Source organism: Rhinoraja longicauda, chromosome 25 (assembly GCF_053455715.1).
Source record: "Rhinoraja longicauda isolate Sanriku21f chromosome 25, sRhiLon1.1, whole genome shotgun sequence".
In the NCBI taxonomy this organism is placed as follows: Eukaryota; Metazoa; Chordata; class Chondrichthyes; order Rajiformes; family Arhynchobatidae; genus Rhinoraja; species Rhinoraja longicauda.
The window spans coordinates 21,950,273-21,972,735 of record NC_135977.1 but is presented as its reverse complement, the minus strand read 5'-3'; the positions used below and the strand labels follow the sequence as shown (position 1 = coordinate 21,972,735).

The following is a 22,463-nucleotide window of genomic DNA, read 5'->3' as shown; positions in this document are numbered from 1 at the left end:
GTAATAAAAAAAATGCCTCTAGTATGTAGGGAGTAGATGAGAAAGTGGGATAATATTAGAACTAATGAATAGATGATCTGTGGACCCAGTAGGCTGATGGGCCTGTTTTTTACACTGTATCTTGCAACTAAACTAAACAGAAAGTAGGAAACTATAGGCCAGTTAGCCTACATTATCTATCTGCTATTGCATATTATTATTGGTATTTGGAAAGTGCTGGATTGATTATTAAGGAGGTAATCACAGGACATTTAGTAAATCGCTACATAAATCTTCAGAATCAAGTGCCAGGGCTGGTGGTAGAGACAGATACGACAGGGCATTTCATTGGCTTTCAGACAGGCACATTGGATATGCTAGGAATGGGAGGATAGGAATCGTGTGCAGGCAGAGCAGATCAGTTGAACTTTGCATCGTGCAGTGCAAATGTTATGGGCCAAAGCCTACCCCTGTGTGATACTGCTCAATGTTCTTTCAACAAGATTTTATGAAAGGGAAATGTTTGCTGCAATTCTTTTGTGCTGTAACAGGGCGGATAAAGGTGAATCTGTAGATGTGTGTTTGGTTTTCTATCAAACATTCATTAAGATGCCACATAAGGTGCAGGGGATTGGGAGTGATCTGTTAGCATGGATTGATTAACAGAGGATGGATGATATAAATTCCATTGATGAGATAACATCTGGGCTCCACATTGGAAGAAGGATAAAATAACACAGCACGGTGGCGCAGCAGTAGAGTTGTTGCCTTACAGCGAATGCAGCGCTGGAGACTCGGGTTCGATCCTGACTACGGGTGCTGTACTGTACGGAGTTTGTACGTTCTCCCCGTGACCTGCGTGGGTTTTCTCCGAGATCTTCGGTTTCCTCCTACACTCCAAAGACGTACAGGTTTGTAGGTTAATTGGCTGGGCAAATGTAAAAATTGTCCCTAGTGGGTGTAGGATAGTGTTAATGTGCGGGTATCGCTGGGCGGCGCGGACCCGGTGGGCCGAAGGGCCTGTTTCTGCGTTGTCCAAATCCCCAAATCTAAACACGGAACTGCAGTTGCTGGTTAATACCAAAGATAGACACAAAAAGCTGGGGTAACTCAGCAGGTCAAGCAGCATCTATGGTGAAAATCAGAAGGATCCTGACCTGAAACATCACTTATACATGTTCTCTAGAGATGCTGCCTGACACATTGAGTTACTCCAGCATTTGGGTCTATCTTTGGCTGAAGGATATCTTTGCATTGGAGGCAGTACAGAGCAGGTTCACTTGGTTGATTCCTGGCACGAAGGGGCTGATGTAGGCAGAAAGGTTGAGCAAGTTGGACCAACACTCATTAGAGTTTAGAAAAATGAGGAGTGATTGTAGTACAAGTTGAGATTTTGCTTAGTGAAAGGATGGGTGTTGAGAGGATGTTTCATCCGGTGGGGGTATCTGAAAACAGGGTCATCAATTTAAGATGGAAACGCGGAAAGATGTCTCTTGAAGATTGAACGTCATTGGATTTCTACTCCTGAAAATTGTGGAGGCGGAGAGGTTGAATAAATTTAACATCCATAATTTTGAATACACTCATATGACCAGTTAATTTTGTGAATTTAGAAGGTTGTTGGATTATTTTAAAACTGTTGAAGAATCATGCAAATAATATAATCTGTAAACGAGTAATTAATTGGATCATGCTCAATATAATGTTGCATGGTGAATATCCTGAGATCACTTTGATTTTATTAACACAAATATATGCACTTCAGCTGGAATGATTATTATGTTTTATCTTTTCAGGTGTTGTGACAAGAGGTTGTGGACCAAGATTGACTTGGGCCGATGTAAGTCGATCACACCGCTGATGCTGAGTGGAATTATTCGAAGGCAACCTGTAACACTTGACCTGAGCTGGACAAATATATCAAAGAAACAGCTAACTTGGCTAATCAACAGACTGCCAGGTAAGTGACTGAAAAATGCAGCTGCAGCAGTAGCAATTTGAAGGATTAAAATAAATTGTTCTCCTTTCATAACTTTTACAAATGAATTGTGTTATCAAGTCAGCATATTGTTTCAGCCATTGCATCATTTGAACTCCAGATGAAAGAACAAAATGGAAACCCAAAGATTGTTCCCATCATTTGTGCTGGATGTCCATAGTCACTCAGTGTTTGTCTTTTCTCTACTTGAACAGAGATACAGTTTATTGTACCATTATTTTGACATAGTTTAAGGATCAGTGGTTCTTTGACAAGGATCATCAATAAGATGTTGCCTGATGCACTGAGCTGTTCCAGCACTTTGTCTTCCTCAACAAGATTTCTTTTCAGTGGCTGAAATTATCCATGAGTCCCTCCACACCCCTCCCAACCCTTCCGAATTTGGCGGAAAGTTTCCGCTTTCTTATTTCATTTCCGCCATTCCAATTTCGCCTCACATTTTTCTGCAAAACAGTCGGTAATTGCAATTTGTCAATTCGGCTGCAAGAGGTCGCTAGGGATTCCGCGAGAAATCCCCCGCGCCCTGGAAGTCTCCCCGAAAATGTGGCACCTAGGCTGGGCAAGGCAACCAATCTCTACCTCATCAGGACTTCCATGGCCGAACGGTGGGTTGAATTTGCAACCTGCGGCCGGGGCTCTGGAACTCCAGCCCAGCTGGAGCCAGCACATCTATCCCCATAGACGACTTCCTTGGCCAGCTGGATAAACCAGCAAAGCTCTGGAACCAAGATTGCCAGAAAATCAGTGGTGGAACTTCAATGAGTAAATGTTAAATTTAAGTGAAAGATTATATGACTATATTAATTCATTAAGACGGGGTTAAAATATAAAACATAGCACAAAAGCCAATTACCACCTTTTTGGGCTGATTATCAATTAATGTGCGAATTAACTTCAAGTACTTCAGTATGCTTAGTCGAGTCGCATATATCAACTCTTTCTTCATAACTTAGTCATACATTTTATGACCATTGCTTTATTCAATACCAAGAGAGTTGGGATGTGTAAGGAAAAAGCAAAATAGAAAAAACAAAACAAAACATTTTTTTCTTTGTGTTGCAAACAGTATCTCTGTTCAATAACCTTTCCATAAATAGCAGAATATACTCTTGATAGGCCTGACATTGTACATGTAGTCCAAGAACTACAGATTGTTGGAAATAATAATGTGCGTTTTTCACACATGAATGTAGCACAATGCGTATGCGCATTTGGTGTGCATACTTTTTTTTGCTGAAAAGTTGCATTACGTGCCATATTATGAATTTTCATCAAAATTATGAATTTGTAAAATCGAATGTTGGGAGGTCTGCCTCCATTGTACCTCAATAGTAAAATTGAATGTGAGGGCCTTGACCTGACTCCATGTAGGGTTTTATGATATCTTTATCATGGATTTTCTTAAATGGTTGTGTAAAGGAATCTGGGTGTGGAGGCAAGGTGTTCAAGGGAATGTAATTCAGTCAAAGGGAGTTAATTAGAACATGCAAGACACGGCATGCATTGATTAGTATTGGTTTATTATTGTCACGTGTGTCAAGGTTTTGTGAAAAGTTTTTGTTTGCATGCTATCCAACTAAATGAGATCATATTCTACAGGAGTACAGACAAGCCATAAACAAGTACAACAGGTAGTGCAACAAGAAAAGTACCAGAGTGCAGAATATTGTTCACTGCATTATAGCATTACAGTTGCAAAGAAAAAGTCTAATATTTGCAATGAGGTAGGTTTTGAAGATCAGGATAATATTGTTGTTTTTGAAGTTAAGTGTGACTGATGCACAGCATTTAGCTTGTAGCATGGAAATAGTTGCATCTCAGAGAGTTCATGGACTGGAGCCCCAGAATGTTCTGGCCAGGTTCCTGAAAAATGATCCAACCCCTGACTGTTTCATCACTCTGCTGCCATCAGAAGATCAAGCTCCAATACAATGTGACATGAAAGTATTTAGGGTTGTGGCCGACATTAATCATGGAACATCACATCCAAGTGTGACTTTAGCCAAATTTTGTTTCAGATAGAAATCAGTCAGATTTAAGCTTTTTAAGAGGTTTCCGTTTCCATCACTGGTGATAATTTGCTTGTGTGTTAAGTTGTTGGGTTCCTATGCTCATTAAGTTAAATTAAATGCAGAACATTGATATCAAGGTTCATTCTGCTGTCGAAGCATTTTCACCCCAAACTTACATTTTTAAAATATAAAACACCATGCATAATTTTGAAAAATATTCTCATTGGATCGCAGTTAATTATGTAAATCTAGAAGATTGTTGGATTATTTAAAACTCAAGTCAGTTGAAGAATCAAATTAATAACTATTTATTGGAAATGTTTGGTTAAAGTATTAACAACTATATTTTCGTAATAGTCAGATTCAATATAATATTTGTTTTTTAATATTTTGTCATCTGCACTTCTTTAATCTGTTTTGCGTTAGTTTTATTGAGACATATCCTGCTTGTGGAAACTATATCAAGACTTGATATTTTTATTTATGAAAATTGCTTTACATGATATGAAATAAAAATCTATCCCATCTTTTGGCTGGCTGCACACAGTTGTACTAGTTACTTGGAAACAACCAACATTGTGATTACAGTAACAGAATTTTAAGCTGGTAAAATGCCACATGAGATTTAAGTGTGCTATAATATTGATGGGTTACGTGCATGTATACTTTAGCCCTAAATGTTAAATGCAATGATCAGTAACATTTTGTAATTGCAGCCTTCGGGGGGGGGGGGGGGTTGGGGGAAGGTAACAGAAAGAGATTGGGAGAGAGAAAAGAAATTAGCACATTTTGGGCTGGCTGAATGCCCTCAAGGATGTCACTTCAACTCCACAAAATGAGAATTGAGGCATTTTCTCTGACAATTAAAATGGTTGGTTGAATGGTGAAGTGAGTTTGTACATTTCCCGATTGAGTGAGCTGAAAGAGGATTATTTGTGTTGGATGGAGAATGGGTTGGTAGAGAAAATAATTAAACGAGGATAGGAACACCAAATTTTAAATTATTCGAGCCTTGGGCAGGGATCAAAAACTATTATCTATTGGTCCATTCTAATACAGTTCAGATACATTTTTAAGTTGGTACTCTTCATCTCAGATTTTTCTGTCTCAGTGATGATTTGCATCCTTGCACAACGGGTCCATTGGTGAGGTCAGTGCAGATTCTGTTCTATGACACGCTTTATCATGACTCGGAGAAATGGTTTCCTTTACCGATTGTCAGATCCTGTTCCGTTTTGAATGATTGGGTTATCATGGGCATTGATGTACAGTGAGTCAACTTGCATTGGAACATAATTTATGGTATCACAAAATGCTGGAGTAACTCAGTGGGTCAGGCAGCATCTCAGGAGAGAAGGAATGGGTGACGTTTCGGGTCGAGACCCTTCTTCAGACTGATATCAGGGGGGAGGGACAAAGAAAGGATGTAGTTGGAGACAGGAAGACAGAGGGAGAACTGGGAAGGGGGAGGGGAAGAGAGGGACAAAGGAGCTATCTAAAGTTAGAGAAGTCAATGTTCATACCACTGGTCTGTAAGCTGCCCAAGCGAAATATGAGGTGCTGTTCCTCCAATTTGCGATGGGCCTCTATGACACTGGAGGAGACCCATGACAGAAAGGTCAGACTGGGAGGGGGAGTTGGTGCTGAGCCACCGGGAGATCAGATTGGTTAAGGCGGACTGAGTGAAGGTGTTGAGCGAAACGTTCGCCGAACCTGTGTTTGGTGTCGCCGATGTAGAGAAGTTGACATCTGGAACAGTGGATACAATAGATGAGGTTGGAGGAGGTGCAGGTGAACCTTTGCCTCACCTGGAAAGACTGTTTGGGTCCTTGGATGGAACATAATTTATGTTCTGTTCAATGCAGGAAATGTTAACATTTATTACAAAACACCTTCAGCTATGGTGCTGCAGTTGTAATAAGGAGCAAATTCCTCTTTTTTGCATTGTTAAAATAGCAAAATCTATAAATAAAAAATCCCTATAAGAATTGCATCTTGGTTTGACTTGACCAGTGCTGTGTTGTTCCTACCTAAATTTTCTAACAGACGACAGGATCATTGATGCCTCAAGAATGCATGTTGAATAAAACAATTATAAATGTGAATTTTGTAATTCTGGTATGTAGGTGTTTTCAGCCATTTAATGTAGGAATAATCTAGACTCTGAATTGCTCCTGGAACCGTAGTATTCCTCGGACTAATCCAGTTAATGCCTTAGCATTACCACAGTTTTTCTGCCCGCAGCGGAGGCCTTGGATGCCATGGGAGATTATTCAGAGTGGACATATTTTTCATTTCGCTACTATGTAGATAGCTGCTCTCTTGTTCACAATTAGGTCTTCTAGACAATGGATGCATCTGAGCCAAATAGCTCCTTACTGAAAATAATGTCATACTGAAAGCTACTTTTTTGCTTTATCTCATGAAGGTATAGTTTGTCTGTATTTCAGTTTAATTATCTTAGGCAGCTTTTCAAAACACTTCCTGACTCATAATTCTGTGATCAAATGCTGAGAACATTCTTCCAATTAACTTGTGACCCATATCTCTAAGTATCCTCGGAGAACTTTATAGATTATTAACTATTACTGTGCATTGCTTAATTAAACTGAAAGCACTGCCCAGTTTCCTTTGTTCTTGGATGGTTGCTCTTAACTCTTTAAGTCACCTTTGCACTGTTCTATTTCTCTTCTCACAATAATTTGCTACTCGTGTGAGGTTGGCTTCTTTTCCCAATGCACTTTGTAGAGGTACAGAAAGATTGAAGGATAAAAACCATGCATGGGGAAAATATTTCAAAAAAGCATCAAACTATCTAAAAATTAATGAACAATTTTTCCCATCTAATGTGTAATAGATGTTAAATGTTACCTTAACTTGAATATAACTTGCCCTGACTGTTAGGATGAAATAGTGGATTTTTCAGGATCATCAGCATTGAACATGTTTAGGCCGCTATGACAGGGAATCTGATTAATTAGTTCTAAAATGGATATATTAACCAATTTGTTATGCCCTTCCAATAATAGCACAGCAGCGTTAGCATTTGTTCAGTGTGATTCTTTTTTGCTATGTGTTTTGTGATTAACATTTTCATTTTTTAAGGATTTAGGTCATTTTTGAACATTCATCAAGTACCTTCCAGCGCATTGGATTTAAATCTGTTCACCTTCATGTTTAGGTCTTAAGGACTTGATTGTTTCAGGCTGTTCCTGGGCAGCAATATCGGCACTTTGCAGTTCCAGTTGCCCCTTGCTCAGAACCATTGATCTCAGATGGGTGGAAGGATTAAAAGACGCTCAAATGAGAGATATGCTGTCACCTCCAACTGACAACAGACCAGGTAGGAAATCTTTCCATCCCCTTTGTGTTGTGTCTGGTTTCGAAGTCTTTATTGCTTAATTAAGGCTTGTATATTACACACGATATATTTCACCTTAAGAAAATATACTCAATGTTTCATGTGAGGAAAAAAATGTAATTGCAGGATCTTGGATTTTAAACTTATTCATAAATAAACGGCTTCCTCCCCATTGGCCATGAGGACAGGCATCTCTGCAATACACACCCAGGCTATTGAAATGTCACAAGAGTAGCTGTCATTCAAAGCTAATGATGAGGCACGACAATTAAGGTTTTAATCATTACAGTCCTATCCAATTATTTAAGTTAAAATTAACATTGAACCAGTTTGTCTAAATTAATTTTTCTCATCTGAGTGTTTCAAATTGTGTGTGTTCAGACAGTTTAATCCAAATAGGTTTCATGAGGATGATCACTATTTTTTAACACAGGCCAGCTTAGATATTTTATTGATATTGTCAGAGATAACGCAATATAATAAATTCTGCTCATGAAAAACGTATTTTGTAACATGCACCATGTGGCGTTTATTAAGATATTAACCAGAACCATCTTTTAAACTTTTTCTGGAATACCGTTGATGGCAAGTCCAGATTTAATGTTAGCAATTGTACTAATGGGACTTGGTTTCTGCAACCAACAATGGAAAAGCTCTCAGACTTTGCACGCATCAATCAAATTGATGTCAGGTTATTACCAATGTATTTCCATCTTAATAATAAATAACAAATCTTCCATTTGATTTCTGTGATGTTCTTAAATAACAAAACAGATGCAAGCATTAGTGCTTGGTTGAGCACTAAATATTGACCACACAATATGGTGCACCTTTTCATTTATGCCATTCATTTTATCATGTTTTATTTTTACAATCCAAAGTCTATAAAAAATAATTCAGAGGTAGCAAATAATCCCAGTTATCCTGATTAAGATTGAAAAATAATCTCAGGAATCTGGAGATTAAAGTAAAAAAATTATTTCTTGGTTTTATTTAGTTCAGAGATACAGCATGAAAAAACATGCCCTTCGACCCACCGAATCCATGCCGACCGTCGATCACCCATTCACACTAGTTCTATGTTTCTCATGCACTCCCTACACACTAGGGGCAATTTACAGAAGCCAGTAAACCTACAAACCGACACATCGTTGGGATGTGGGCGGAAACCGGATCATCCGGAGGAAACCAATGTTGTCACGGAGAACATGCAAACTTCACACTGACAGCACCCGAGTTCAGGATCGAACCCGGTCACTGATGTACTGAGGCAGCTGCTCTACCAGCTGTGCCATTGTGCTGCTCATGTTTTGTGTTTATTTGCTGTTCTAGTCTTTTAATAATAAACTTTAAAAACAAATCCATTATCACAGATATCAAATATGTTTATGTTCATAAGTAATAGGAGCAGAATAAGGCCATTCAGCTTATCATCTAATCTACCATTCAATCATGGCTGATCTGTCCTTCCCTCCAAACCCCTTTCTCCTGCCTTCACTCCATTGCCCGACACCCTTACTAATCAAGAATCTGTCAATATCCGCCTTAAAAATATCCATTGAGTTGGCCTCCACAGCCATCCGTGGCAATAAATTCCAGATTCACCCTCTAATTAAATAAATTTCTCCTTGTCTCCTTTCTAAAGGTACGTCCTTTTATTCTGAGGCTATGGCCTCTGGTCCTAGATGATCCTCTCCACACCCACTCTATCCAGGCCTTTCCATAGTATTAAGTAATTATGTTAGTAGTTATAAGTATCTATAAGTAGTTATATTAAGTAAGTGCAAGACTTTCAAAATGCAGTGTCTCAAATTTTGTTCTCTCTTAAAGGCCAGATTGACAATCGCAGCAAATTACGTAATGTGACAGATCTTCACTTGGCTGGCCTGGATATCACAGATGCAACACTCCGGCTTATTATTAGGCACATGCCGATCCTTTCTAGACTAGATCTTAGTTACTGTAACCATCTGACAGACCAGTCAATTAATCTTTTAACAGCAGTTGGTACAACAACAAGAGATTCCCTAACAGAAATCAATCTATCAGGTAAATGCATGTGATACAATATTTAATATTGAAATGTATGTCATTTGAATGATTATGTGCCACAATTTAGAATTTTATATTTTGTCATATTGTTAAATATATATTTCCCTTTTTCAACCCAGTCCAGTCAACAATTATAGATAAGATTTAAAAAAAATCTCAACTCAAACTTTTAACTGAATATAGTAACAATAGTTTTTGAGCTTCATCCAGTCCATCCAACCATCTTTATCTTGTTGACTATCATAACACCAATAACAAAGCACTTATCTATGTCAACACACAGTACGTCATAGATAATATCCAGGTTGACCGATAAATGACAGGTCACACCCTTGCTATCAAAATTTTGGAATTCACTATTGACCAGAAACTTTATCACCCATGTGATCAACATGACCAAAATCAACCTTTTTTAAAACCATTTACAATATTCATATCACGATTTTTAGTTTGTTCACCTCTTATGGGTGCTGTTAAATTTGCATTCAAAAAAGCCATCCAACACATGTTCACTCATTTTCTCAATTACCTTGCATCTAACATATAACAACTACAGCATGGAAACAGGCCTGTCCGGCCCTACCAGTCCACGCCGACCATTCTCCCTGACCTAGTCTCATCTACCTGCACTCAGACCATAACCCTCCAATCCCCTCCAATCCATATACCTATCCAATTTACTCTTAAATAATAAAATCGAGCCAGCCTCCACCACTTCCACCGGAAGCCCATTCCATACAGCCACAACCCTCTGAGTAAAGAAGTTCCCCCTCATGTTACCCCTAAACCTTTGTCCCTCAATTCTGAAGCTATGTCCCCTTGTTGGAATCTTCCCCACTCTCAAAGGGAAAAGCCTACCCACGTCAACTCTGTCCGTCCCTCTCAAAATTTTAAAAACCTCTATCAAGTCCCCCCTCAACCTTCTACGCTCCAAAGAATAAAGACCCAACCTGTTCAACCTCTCTCGGTAGCCTAAGTGCTGAAACCCAGGCAACATTCTAGTAAATCTCCTCTGTACCCTCTCCATTTTGTCGACATCCTTCCTATAATTTGGCGACCAGAACTGCACACCATACTCCAGATTTGGCCTCACCAATGCCCTGTACAATTTCAACATTACATCCCAACTTCTATACTCGATGCTCTGATTTATAAAGGCAAGCATACCAAACGCCTTCTTCACCACCCTATCCACATGAGATTCCACCTTCAGGGAACAATGCACAGTTATTCCCAGATCCCTCTGTTCCACTGCATTCCTCAATTCCCTACCATTTACCCTGTACGTCCTATTTTGATTTGTCCTACCAAAATGCAGCACCTCACACTTATCAGCATTAAACTCCATCTGCCATCTTTCAGCCCACCCTTCCAAAAGGCCCAAGTCTCTCTGTAGACTTTGAAAATCTACCTCACTATCAACTACTCCACCTATCTTAGTATCATCTGCATATTTACTAATCCAATTTGCCACACCATCATCCAGATCATTAATGTAAATGACAAACAACAGTGGACCCAACACAGATCCTTGGGGCACTCCACTAGACACTGGCCTCCAACCTGACATACAATTGTCAACCGTTACCCTCTGGTATCTCCCATTCATCCATTGTTGAATCCATCTTGCAACCTCACTATTAATACCCAACGATTTAACCTTCTTAATCAACCTTCCATGTGGAACCTTGTCAAATGCCTTACTGAAGTCCATATAGACAACATCCACAGCCTTGCCCTTATCAATTTCCCTGGTAACCTCTTCAAAAAATTCAAGAAGATTAGTCAAACATGACCTTCCAGGCACAAATCCATGTTGACTGTTTCTAATCAGGCCTTGATTATCCAAATAATTATATATATTGTCCCTAAGTATCTTTTCCATTAATTTTCCCACCACAGACGTCAAACTAATAGGTCTATAATTGCTAGGTTTACTTTTAGAACCTTTTTTAAACAAAGGCACAACATGCGCAATGCGCCAATCTTCCGGCACCATCCCTGTTTCTAATGACGTTTGAAATATTTCCGTCATAGCCCCTGCTATTTCTGCACTAACTTCCCTCAATGTCCTAGGGAATATCCTATCAGGACCTGGAGACTTATCCACTTTTATATTCTTCAAAAGTGTCCGTACCTCCTCTTCTTTAATCCTCCTAATTTCCATCACTACTCTACTTGTTTCGCTTACCTCACATAATTCAATATCCTTCTCCTCGGTAAATACCGAAGAAAAGAAATTGTTTAATATCTCCCCCATTTCTTCCGGCTCAGCACATAGCTGTCCACTCTGACTCTCTAATGGACCAATTTTATCCCTCACTATCCTTTTGCTATTGACATATCTGTAGAACCCCTTGGGGTTTACTTTTACATTACTTGCCAAAGCAGCCTCATATCTTTTTTTCGCTTTTCTAATTTCCTTTTTAAGATTCCTTTTACATTCTTTATATTCCTCAAGAACCTCATTTACTCCCTGCCGCTTATATTTATTGTATATCTCCCTCTTTTTCCGAACCAAGTGTCCAATTTCCCTGGAAAACCATGGCTCTTTCAAATTATTCTTCTTTCCTTTCCACCGAACAGGGACATAAAGACTCTGTACTCTCAAAATTTCACCTTTAAATATCCTCCATTTCTCTATTATATCCTTTTCATAAAACAACAATTTCCATTTCACTCCTTTTAAATCCTTTCTCATCTCCTCAAAATTAGCCTTTCTCCAATCCAAAATCTCAACCCTTGGTCCAGATTTGACCTTCTCCATAATGATATTGAAACTAATGGCATTATGATCACTAGACCCAAAGTGCTCCTCAACACATACCTCCGTCACCTGACCCATCTCATTTCTCAAAATCCATTCCGTCCAATATGTTTGATAAACTCTGAAGAAACGCATTTTGGTAACTTAACCACACATCTGTCCATTGCAACCTTTAACACCAAAAGCTGCAATGTCCCTATTTCATAACTTCCTGAGTGTCACACTATCATTGAACGCAATAGTGTCTTTTGATGTCACTGAACTTGTATCCTGGAATGTTGAAGCATTGTTATCCAAAGGACTACAGTTCATTGGAAGATTAATTTCAGAGCAATTTGAATAAGAAAAAGAAAAAAGTCGTGTGTGAATCTTTGCCATACTAAAATGCATAATATCTTTTTCAGTTTGCAATAAAGTCACTGACCAGTGCCTAACCTATTTCAAACGCTGTGGCAACATTTGCCGAATAGATCTCCGTTACTGCAAGCAGGTAACAAAAGAAGGTTGCGAACAATTCATAGCAGAGATGTCTGTTAGCGTTCAGTTCAATTTATCAGAGGAGAAACTGTTACAAAAACTTAGTTAACTTAACAAAGAGAGAAACTGGACACCAAACGATAAGGACATTTAATTTCATCAGATTTAATTATGAACAGCTTCTTGTTATTGCCACCAGACAAGTGGACAAGGATGAACTGTGCAAAGGACAGAAATTTACAGGTAGCAACAAAAGCTACTTACCCGAACAAAAATGTTTCTACATGTGAAAATCATTCAAATTTGAATTTATTTCATAAGTTTTAATAATGTATAAGAGATACTGATGCACAAGTGTTTTTACTTGGTACGTATAAACATGTCGGGAGAAGAATATTGATAAAACTAAGTTTTGTGCACGTTTTACAACTGAAGCATGTGCATTGTAAATTTTAATTTCTGTTCTTTTTAAAATGCCATCTTTAAAAAAGAGGTATCTTATAGATGCATCTGACCACACATTGGGATCACTTTGACCATGTTATAAATATTTTTGTTTTGTTACACTCACACATCATACATTATGCAGAAATATTTTTGTACAGAAATTACTTTATTGAGAGTAATGTGGAAATTTCAATGGTAACATTATTACTTATATACAATTGAAATGCAATTTATTTCAGATTTCCCTGTTTGTTACTTGTGGTTTAATCTCTGTATAGTTCCACATGTTTCACGTGGAATGATTTGTGACATTTGTATGTGCCATCATTGCATGCCTTTAAGGCAATCAGCTGTAAAATAATGAGATGTTGGTTTTCCACCAAATGTTGTTGCCATTTTGTCATTGCTGAATTTGTATAAAACTTTTGTCTTCAATACTGAACTATTGGTAAATTCATGGAGCAGCATTTTAAATGCTGTGTAGTACTTAAGCTGTTAACAATTTTCTCCAAAAGCAAGTAGGGATTTTCTCAGTTGTCTCCATCCATGTTGCAAGTCAGTAAGCATGGAAAGGAGTTGGAAATGAAAGTTTGTGTATTAAGTATTTCCATTTAGTCCATATAAAAGCAGTGTGGCCACTTAAATCTGAAATATTTTTGCCTATGGATCAGATTGATCAGCACAAAAATACTATAGAACAGGACCAGGTTTTGCAGGGAAATTCTAGGACATGAAATCTTAATTTGAAATCGCAGGATAATTGGCCCTTTTCACTTATTTCTTCAAAAAACTTTTGAGGCTCTTTGCAATTTATACTTAAGTTATAAGGGGTTGAGGTTTGCAATTGCTTGCAGTATCAGGAAAGTTGGGGCTTCATCCATGTTGAGAGGAATTGTAGATAGCAATACAATGAGGACTTTGGTACCATTTGATCTTTACTGTTTTCCCCACATTCAGTGTTAAACAGCAGTGTGTGAATTCCCTGATCAGAAAGGAATTATATTGGTAAAATGCTGTCGTCTGTTAACACAGAATTGTCAGTTATAGTGGCAATTGTTCTGAAACCAACATAATTTATCTGTTGTAGTCAGGGATGATAGTAAAGGTCCGGTAATATTGATATTGCCGCTACTTTAACTGCAACTTTAAGAGCTAGATTTAACTCATTTAAAGGAAGTGATCCATATGTGCTTTGTGATCAGTATGGCCTTTGTGCTTCCAATGTGTGTCAATATTGCCACCTACTGCACTCTCCCTAGTGTTCCTGTATGAATGGCAAAAATGTTCAAAATTAGGCAGACTAGTTCTAGTGAAGGCCAAAGCATTGGAAGGAGGATTCAACTGACTCTTAGGACAATTGGAAGAAAAGTGATGGATACCTTTTGGCAGATATTAAATTTTCATAAAATAATGCTTTCCCTTTGAAATGTTCTGTTACAATGTCTCAGAACAGCTGCTAGTCCATCATAGTGAGAAGTCAAGTGTTTTCCAATGATGACTGAACATAACAGGGATACTCGCTATTCTTAGAATCATATAGGCCTACATGCTGCCAACACTTCTGTGCACACGATGCACTCGGCCATTGATGTCAAACGAGCACTTGTTTGACAATGGTGCACAAAATTCTGTTGTTGAAACAGTTGATGCAGGTTTTAAGCAGCAAATTTAGTCTGCTTTGGTGGTAGTTGAAAGGATCCACGACTGGGCTGCTGTCTGACAATCTAAGGCATTAATCTTCCTCAAGATCAATGCTGCCTTTCAACCACGTTATTGCAGCCTACCTTCAGCTTACTGCTACTGTCCTCAACTATTTCATTCCCCTCAACCTCTTTCCTTAGAATCTTCTATCTCACTCATTCTCTGAAGTTTAAGCCATGTGTGCAGTGAAATATCAGATCCTTCACTTCTGGAGCATTCCTCTTCAACCGTATAAGCAAAGTTGATGCAGCCCTAACTGTTGTAAGAGCTATGGGACATATTTTATTGGAACATAGAATAAAACTCCTGCTTGCATTAATTATTTTCCCTGGTGCCAAAATTCCCAATAGCTTGAGGCTTTTCTCTGCCTAACTGTAGGAGACGATTGCTGGCAAAGACCATGATTGGGATACTTTATGCCTGGAGTACACTGAACCAGTCAACATCTAGAGAAAGGTGCACTCATTCCAGGCAGATTTTGATATTTTGAGTTATAATAGTGATTGCATAAGTAATCACTGCTTACAGGAATAACAATGTAATTTACATGCAGATTTTTTACACACATAATGTAAATAAAAGCTTATTAAATACATTTTAGCATTCAACTTTGTGTTATTCAAATAATCCCTGCCAACAGGGAGGCTGAAACAAAATCTTGGAATATATAAAGGGACAAAGCTCAAGTTGAAAGTATTTGTAGAACAAGATATAGGGAAAAATTGAGTTGCACTTGGTGCCCTTCAGATTCCTCCCCCTGGCACCTGCCTGAAACTCATCTGAACCAGCCACATATACTTCTGCTACAAGAGTCAAGGTTTGAGAATCTTACAGCTGGTGACTCATCTGTCATTCCAATTCTTTTCTATCAACTACTAGGGCTTAAGTCAACACTATAGTGGAACACTACTGAACACCTACAACTCAAGAAGCAAAAAACATCATTTAAGACAAAGTAGCCTGTTAACTCCTTTAAACATTAATTCCCTCCACCATCAGTGCAGAGTGGCTTCAGATTGTACCATCTACAAAATATACTAGTTTCTCACCCATGCTGCTCCAACAACTGTGTGCATGGGAATGCCACTATTTCCAGTCTTCCTTTAAATTGTACACCAGTCTGACTTGGAAATATAATCAACAGTCCTTTGTTGTCATTAGGTCTAAATCCTACCCTCACTAACTAACTGCACTGTCGGAGTTCCTTCATCAGAAAGAAGGCAGCAGTTCAAGGCAGTGGCTCACTACCACCATCTCAAGGGAAAATACAGATGAGCAATAAGTGCCAGGCTCACACAGATCCCGAAAATGAAAAAATCAATAAGGTAAGGATAAAGTCAGGACCTTGCCATTTGCCAAAGCTGGAATTGAGAGGAAACAGTTTTAAAATATCTCATGCAGGGGCTTTTTCAAGTATAATAAACAGTCCTGATGCAATGTCTTGACCCCCCCCTACATGTCGGCACATATGCCACTTGAAACAGTGAGTTCCTTCAGCAGTTATTTTTGCAAGTTATTTCTTAGTGTATTAAAATGTACTAAAATATTCAATGAAAGCAAAATTTTACACATTTTTGGAAATCTGGAATACAAGCAAAAATGCTGGGAAAAGGTCAGAAAACATGTATAAACACAATTTTGGCATTTCATGTTGCGGAATGTTAATCCACATCTAGTTCTCACTTCTCAAAGGTTGCCTGTCGCAAATATTTACAGCATTTTCTGATTTTGTGCAGTGGCATCAATCACTCAGCTTGTTCTAGTCTTAAAGCTGTTCTACATAAATCAAGGACAGATTGAAGAAATATTACAAATTATTCTATTATTTTCAGTCTGAGCCAAAATTTATTGATGATGGAAAAGCTACTCCGTTATATTAAATTTTTTATTAGTCAAATTGCATATGTGAATTTCAAAACCATACAAAATATACAAAGCAAAAATGAAAAATTATAACAAGGCAGTTGGCAGGCAATGACAAGATCATTCAATTTCCTTTGTCCAGACATCACCGTGGACAGGTTGGGCACCACTAAATGCTCAATTCATATCCAGCACGCATACAATTAAGTAATAGCTTGTAAGTACAACAACTATATTATGATAATCCACTAAATGGTATAAGTTTCGAGACTTATAAAAGTGATAGGAAAAGCTTAAAATAGAGTTTGCAATTTGTTTTCCAGCATATCCTTCATTTTGTCTTGATCCTATCTTTGATTAATCTTCAGGCTTAAGTAATTGGCATTTTTTGCATTTAAACATATGTTGTATTTTACACTGATTTAAGGCTTCAGTAATAAGCCAATGATAACTATTAGTAAATAAAAAGAAATTCTGTTCTTCTACACCATCCAAAGTAGCCACAACAAACTAGTGTCATTAATACAGTCAGAATAATTTTCAAATTGAACTTCATGTATCTTAACAAGGAAACTATATTCCTGATCATCTTTCAATCAAACACCACTGTAGTTAAGACTTAAAGACGTGCACTGCCCGCACAACATATTGACGACAAATAGGGCATTCATTCATGCGCTTTCCACATTTGGTGCAGGTGACCATGTGACCACACTCCAGTAGCACACAATCAATCACTGCATCCATACAGATTCTGCAGAGGTTCTCGTCACCCCCTAGCTGCATCTTTTCTTCCACTGAAAGGTAAATAGAAAAAGGTCACCATGAAAAGTAAAAACAATGCTGGGAACTGCAATAAACACAGTTTTTAAGTTAGTTTTTCCATTTGTTGCAGCATAACTTCTTGCCTCGCTAAAGATGTTCAGGATAATCATGATACAATTAGTCTATTGTCATTCTAGGCCCAAGCATTAACTTCTTCAATCTACTGGCATGCAATAGCACATTAGAATATAATTCACCAATTTTGGTTTTATTATTCCAATACAAGATTATGAAAACTTCAGGTCTTCCAGAAAGGTTATGCAAGATAACTAAATTTAAGTTTTATATCTGGAATTTCAGTTATAGTTATATTAATAGTTACAGTTATAGTTTTAGTATCTACCTTAGCAGGGACAAATGAAAACTTAAAATTTCAATTGCATTTGCAAGAATACCCCATTTTATAAATAAGAATGAGCCAGCATTGAAAAATTCAGTGACCTTTGCTGACCCATAGTTACACTTTGTAAATGTAGCTACTTTCTGCAGCTACTCAGTAGAAGATTATGACATCTTTCTTTTCAGTGAACACTGACAAAGGAATTCTCAATCCAGGATCGCTGGGAATAAGAGTATATACACTCTAAGTGTCAGAATTCAGAACATATTTTGTATTAAAATGGAAATATTCTGAACAAAATTTATCCATCTTGTCCTCTAACCAGTAAATTATTGATTTTATAAACACCGAGTGGGAAGCTCTAACTTACCAGTGGCTTCAGTGTGATTATTTCCATTTTCCACTGCAATAAAAGAAAAGTTTGAAAATCACATTTTGCATTGTTAACACATTTCTGAAAACATGTTGTAGGCAAACTTACAAAATTTGCGGTTTTCTTCTGTTTCTTTGAATAACCTGATCACTCTTTCCACCAATTCCCATTTTTCACAACACCCCGAATAACTGACAAAATTGCGAGCCAGTATTTCCTTCAGTTGACGAACAGTCAACGCTTCAACATCATCAGTACTGGATAAGTCTGAGAGTGAGACTCGTGTATTTTTAGGCTGATTATCATCACTCGTTCCATTTGCCTGCAACATAAAACACGCATGATTGGTATAAATAGGTTTTGCGTTGGAATATTTTGCATCTAAATGAACAGATGGACAGATGCTGCTTTTAATCTGCTAATAAAATATACAAATACATTTGTTACATATGAAATGGTAGAATTTCCCATTGGAGCAAAATGTCAGTTTATATTGATCTTTAATATACATTTCAACGTCAGTATTTCTTGTAACATAACTGTTGCATATTGATATTTAAAATGCAATTTTTAAAAATCTTGTCTTGATGTTTTACAGCACAGAATGCTTGCCACGTCTTATCCATAGTATACTTAGCAAAGGTACTAGTCATATTCTTGCTCAGTAAATATCCTTCCATTGAAAATTCAGAGTGAAATATTGAATTATGGACAAAGAGGGAAATAAAATTACATGAAATTTGTAGTACTTAAAATCCAGTTTAAGGGTGAGAAACTTGCATCTGAACCAATGCCCTGAATGTAAATAATGGCAATTACAACTGTATCAGGATAGAGGTTGGCTAAAGTAGAATGGGAATATAGATGAAAGAGCAAGATAGATCAACAATGGCTGACATGCAAGGAGGTATTTCACATGCTGTGAAGGAAGAAAGGCTCTGAGAAAATTGTGCCTTCTATGTCTAATGCAGGAAGTTAAAGATGGCATCAAATTTAGAGAAAAGCTTAGCATTTTGCAAAGATTAATGTTGGCTCAGATTTGGAAAGTTTTTAGAAACCCAAAAAGGGCAAATAAAAATGTTATGGAGGAGCAGAATGATAATTAACTCACAAACGATGTGCAAGAGTAAGAGTGTCTGTAGATATATAATAAATAGTAACTAAAAGTCAACTTTGAGGAAGTAATGAGAAAGTGAAATGTAGAAATTTTCTGATTTCAGATTATTCTTCATTACAGAAGATACTAAAACATCTCAATGGTAGTAAATCCTACACCTATGGGCAATGTGAAACTTTAAACAGCATCACCAGTTGCCCACTGCTTTTTCATGAATGAAGCTGGAGAGACAATTGATCTAGTATAAGAAAATAACTGCAGATGCTGGTACAAATCGATTTATTCACAAAATGCTGGAGTAACTCAGCAGGTCAGGCAGCATCTCGGGAGAGAAGGAATGGGTGACGTTTCGGGTCAGTCTGAAGAAGGGTCTCGACCCGAAATGTCACCCATTCCTTCTCTCCCGAGATGCTGCCTGACCTGCTGAGTTACTCCAGCATTTTGTGAATAATGAGACAATTGATCTTGTAATTTACCAAAATTCCCTGGGTTCTGGCGAGGTCCCAAAATCAGGGTGTAATGTTACTTTTCAGAAAAGGAAACATAAAAACAGGAAATTAAAGTCCTATTTGTCTAACATCTGTAATCGGGAATGCTGGGATCTATTAATGAGGTAATAGTACATTTTAAATCATAAGACAATCAAAAAGAGTTAACATGGTTCTCTGAAAAAATACATTTGCAGGATTTCTTTGAGGTTGTAACATAAAGATACAGATCCACTACCAATTTTCAAGCACCCTTGGTTCCATCGCTTTGCTGTATTATCCAATACTGATAATCATCAATAATGACTCAATACACCCCTGACCCACTAATTATACCCCTCCCATGTCTCTACAGCACCATAGACTGCTAAAAACATAAAACAAATATTAAATGTAAATTAATTTTACAACAAAACTTGCACCAGAATACGGGCACCAGTTCGCGATTTGCAGTCTGAAGTCCCGATGAGGGCGTATCGACTGCTGCCCATGAAGCCAAGGCTCTGCTTTCCTGGCAGGGCTACCAGGCCGACCTGAGACTTGTTGAAAATGCAGTACGGGGAACTCCTCCGCCACACTTGCTGTCCTGGGCAGGCCTCACAGGAACCCAACAGTACAAGAACGATCCGCCAAGGTCGCCAGGGGCCAAGATACTAGCCCGCAATGTTAGCCTCAGAAGTTGACTATGGGAATGGATCTGCTGGGCCAGGCCAGTCCAGTCCACAAGCCTCAGCCGCAGGGAGCAAATTCGACCCACTGATCAGCTGCGGAAGATCCAAGATCAGCAGCCACACTCGGCCAATGCGCCACATTCTCAGGGGGACTTCCAGGGCGGGGACTTCCAGGGCGGGGACTTCCAGGGCGGGGACTTCAAGTGCGTTCTCGAAATTATGTCTGGATTAAAGGAAGTGACGGACCACCAGTTGCCAGAAAATCAGTGGTTCATCTGTACATATCTTCAGCAATAAAGAAAGAGAAGATCTCCAGGGTTTTGATCAGAGCTACTCAAAAACATTAGTGCTTAAGGTTGTGGGTGCTTGAAATTATAGGCAATATATTGGTATGGATAAGAGATTGGCTAACTATCAGAAAACTAGTTGGAATAAATGGGAATTTTTCAGATTGTCAATTTGTAACCAGTGGTTACAGAGGTCAATGCTGGGGTCTCAGCTAAAGTTATCATTTGTACTGATGAATTGGGTGAAGGGACTCAGTGCAATTTAGGCAAATTTGTTGGTGGGCAAGTTAGCAAGATATGAAGAGGACACTTTACAAAGAGACACACACAGGTTAACAGGCAAGAATATGATTAGTGGTATATAAATCAAGGTCGGAAGTATTGTAGTACAAAGGAATCTTTCATGAAACAGTTACTATGCATATACAGTAAATAAAAAGGACAATGGAATATTGAAATTTATTTCACAAAATGCTGGAGTAACTCAGCAGGTCAGGCAGCATCTCAGGAGAGAAGGAACGGGTGACGTTTCGGGTCGAGACCCTTCTTCAGACTGATGTCAGGAGGGAGGGCCAAAGGAAGGATATAGGTGGAAACAGGAAGATAGAGGGAGAACTGTGATGGGGGAGGGGAAGAGAGGGACAGAGGAACTATCTAAAGTTGGAGAAGTCAATGTTCATACCGCTGGGCTGCAAGCTGCCCAAGCGAAATATGAGGTGCTGTTCCTCCAATTTCCGGTGGGCCTCACTATGGCACTGGAGGAGGCCCATGACAGAAAGGTCAGAGTGGGAGGGGGAGTTGAAGTGCTCAGCCACCGGGAGATCAGGTTGGTTAAGACGGACTGAGCGAAGGTGTTGAGCGAAACGATCGCCGAGCCTGCGTTTAGTTTCGCCGATGTAAAGAAGTTGACATCTAGAGCTGCGGATACAATAGATGAGGTTGGAGGAGGTGTAGGTGAACCTCTGTCTCACCTGGAAAGACTCTTTGGGTACATTGAATATTGGGTACGTGGAATATTGAAAGGAGTATGAAGTTTAAAAGTATGGTTTTAACCACACTAAGAGCACCTCATGGTTTTGGGTCCCCATATTTAATGAATGAATGAATGATACTTTATAATCATATGTGACATTTAACTGAAATTCTTTGTTTTGCATAATATACACAAAGTATGCAAAGAGTCGCCAGGTATAGGGTGCCGACAAAGTGTTCCATGTAGAACACTTAAAGAAAGGACATTTGCATTGGGTTCACTGGGTTCCTGGCATGAGGGATTCTTGATGCATGAAGAAAGTAGGCCGTAAACTCACTGCAGTGCAGAAGAATGATGCAAGATCTTACTGAAACAACATTCTCAGGGGGACTGAGTGTGGATAGCTAGTGAGGATACTGAGAATTAGGGGGTCGGTTTCAGAGTAAGGGATTGCGCTTTTTTTTTTTGAAGAAGAAGAAGAGCAATTTCTTTCCTCAGGGGACTCTGAACATTTGGAAATCTCTACCCCAAAGATTTGCAGAGGCAGTAAATATATTCAAGGTGGAGATTGACAAATCTTTGAACTGCTAGGAGAACAAGAGGTATAGGGAGAGCAGGAAAATGTTTTTGAGGATCAGGCTCAAGTAGCCAAGAGGCCAAATTATCTACTTTTGCACCTGTCTCTTATTTTCTATGTTTCTACCGTGATGCAAGAACTTCCACGTCAATGA

The 22,463-nt window shown here is 38.5% G+C and overlaps 2 protein-coding genes across 13 annotated transcripts in view; one reads left to right on the top strand and one right to left on the bottom strand.

Annotated features, from left to right (window-relative positions):
* The window catches only part of kdm2bb (lysine (K)-specific demethylase 2Bb), a 179,125-nt gene extending 163,768 nt beyond the window's left edge, over positions 1–15,357 (top strand). For 10 of the 11 annotated variants that reach the window (XM_078421646.1, XM_078421645.1, XM_078421647.1 and 7 more), the window contains 4 exons: positions 1,776–1,939; positions 7,172–7,333; positions 9,182–9,400; positions 12,575–15,357. In XM_078421646.1, coding sequence (XP_078277772.1) covers positions 1,776–1,939; positions 7,172–7,333; positions 9,182–9,400; positions 12,575–12,756 — 727 coding nt within the window. In that variant the 3' untranslated portion in view covers positions 12,757–15,357. Of the gene's footprint in view, positions 1–1,775; positions 1,940–7,171; positions 7,334–7,477; positions 7,611–9,181; positions 9,401–12,574 lie in introns of those variants that run through there. The other variant, XM_078421651.1, reaches the window with a different exon arrangement.
* A 1,309-nt stretch (positions 15,358–16,666) lies between these two features.
* rnf34a (ring finger protein 34a) overlaps positions 16,667–22,463 on the bottom strand; it is a 30,042-nt gene continuing 24,245 nt past the window's right edge. For both annotated transcript variants that reach the window (XM_078421653.1, XM_078421654.1), the window contains 3 exons: positions 18,305–18,518; positions 18,194–18,226; positions 16,667–17,455 (listed from right to left, as the gene is read on the bottom strand). In XM_078421653.1, coding sequence (XP_078277779.1) covers positions 17,271–17,455; positions 18,194–18,226; positions 18,305–18,518 — 432 coding nt within the window. In that variant the 3' untranslated portion in view covers positions 16,667–17,270. The remainder of the gene's footprint in view (positions 17,456–18,193; positions 18,227–18,304; positions 18,519–22,463) is intronic.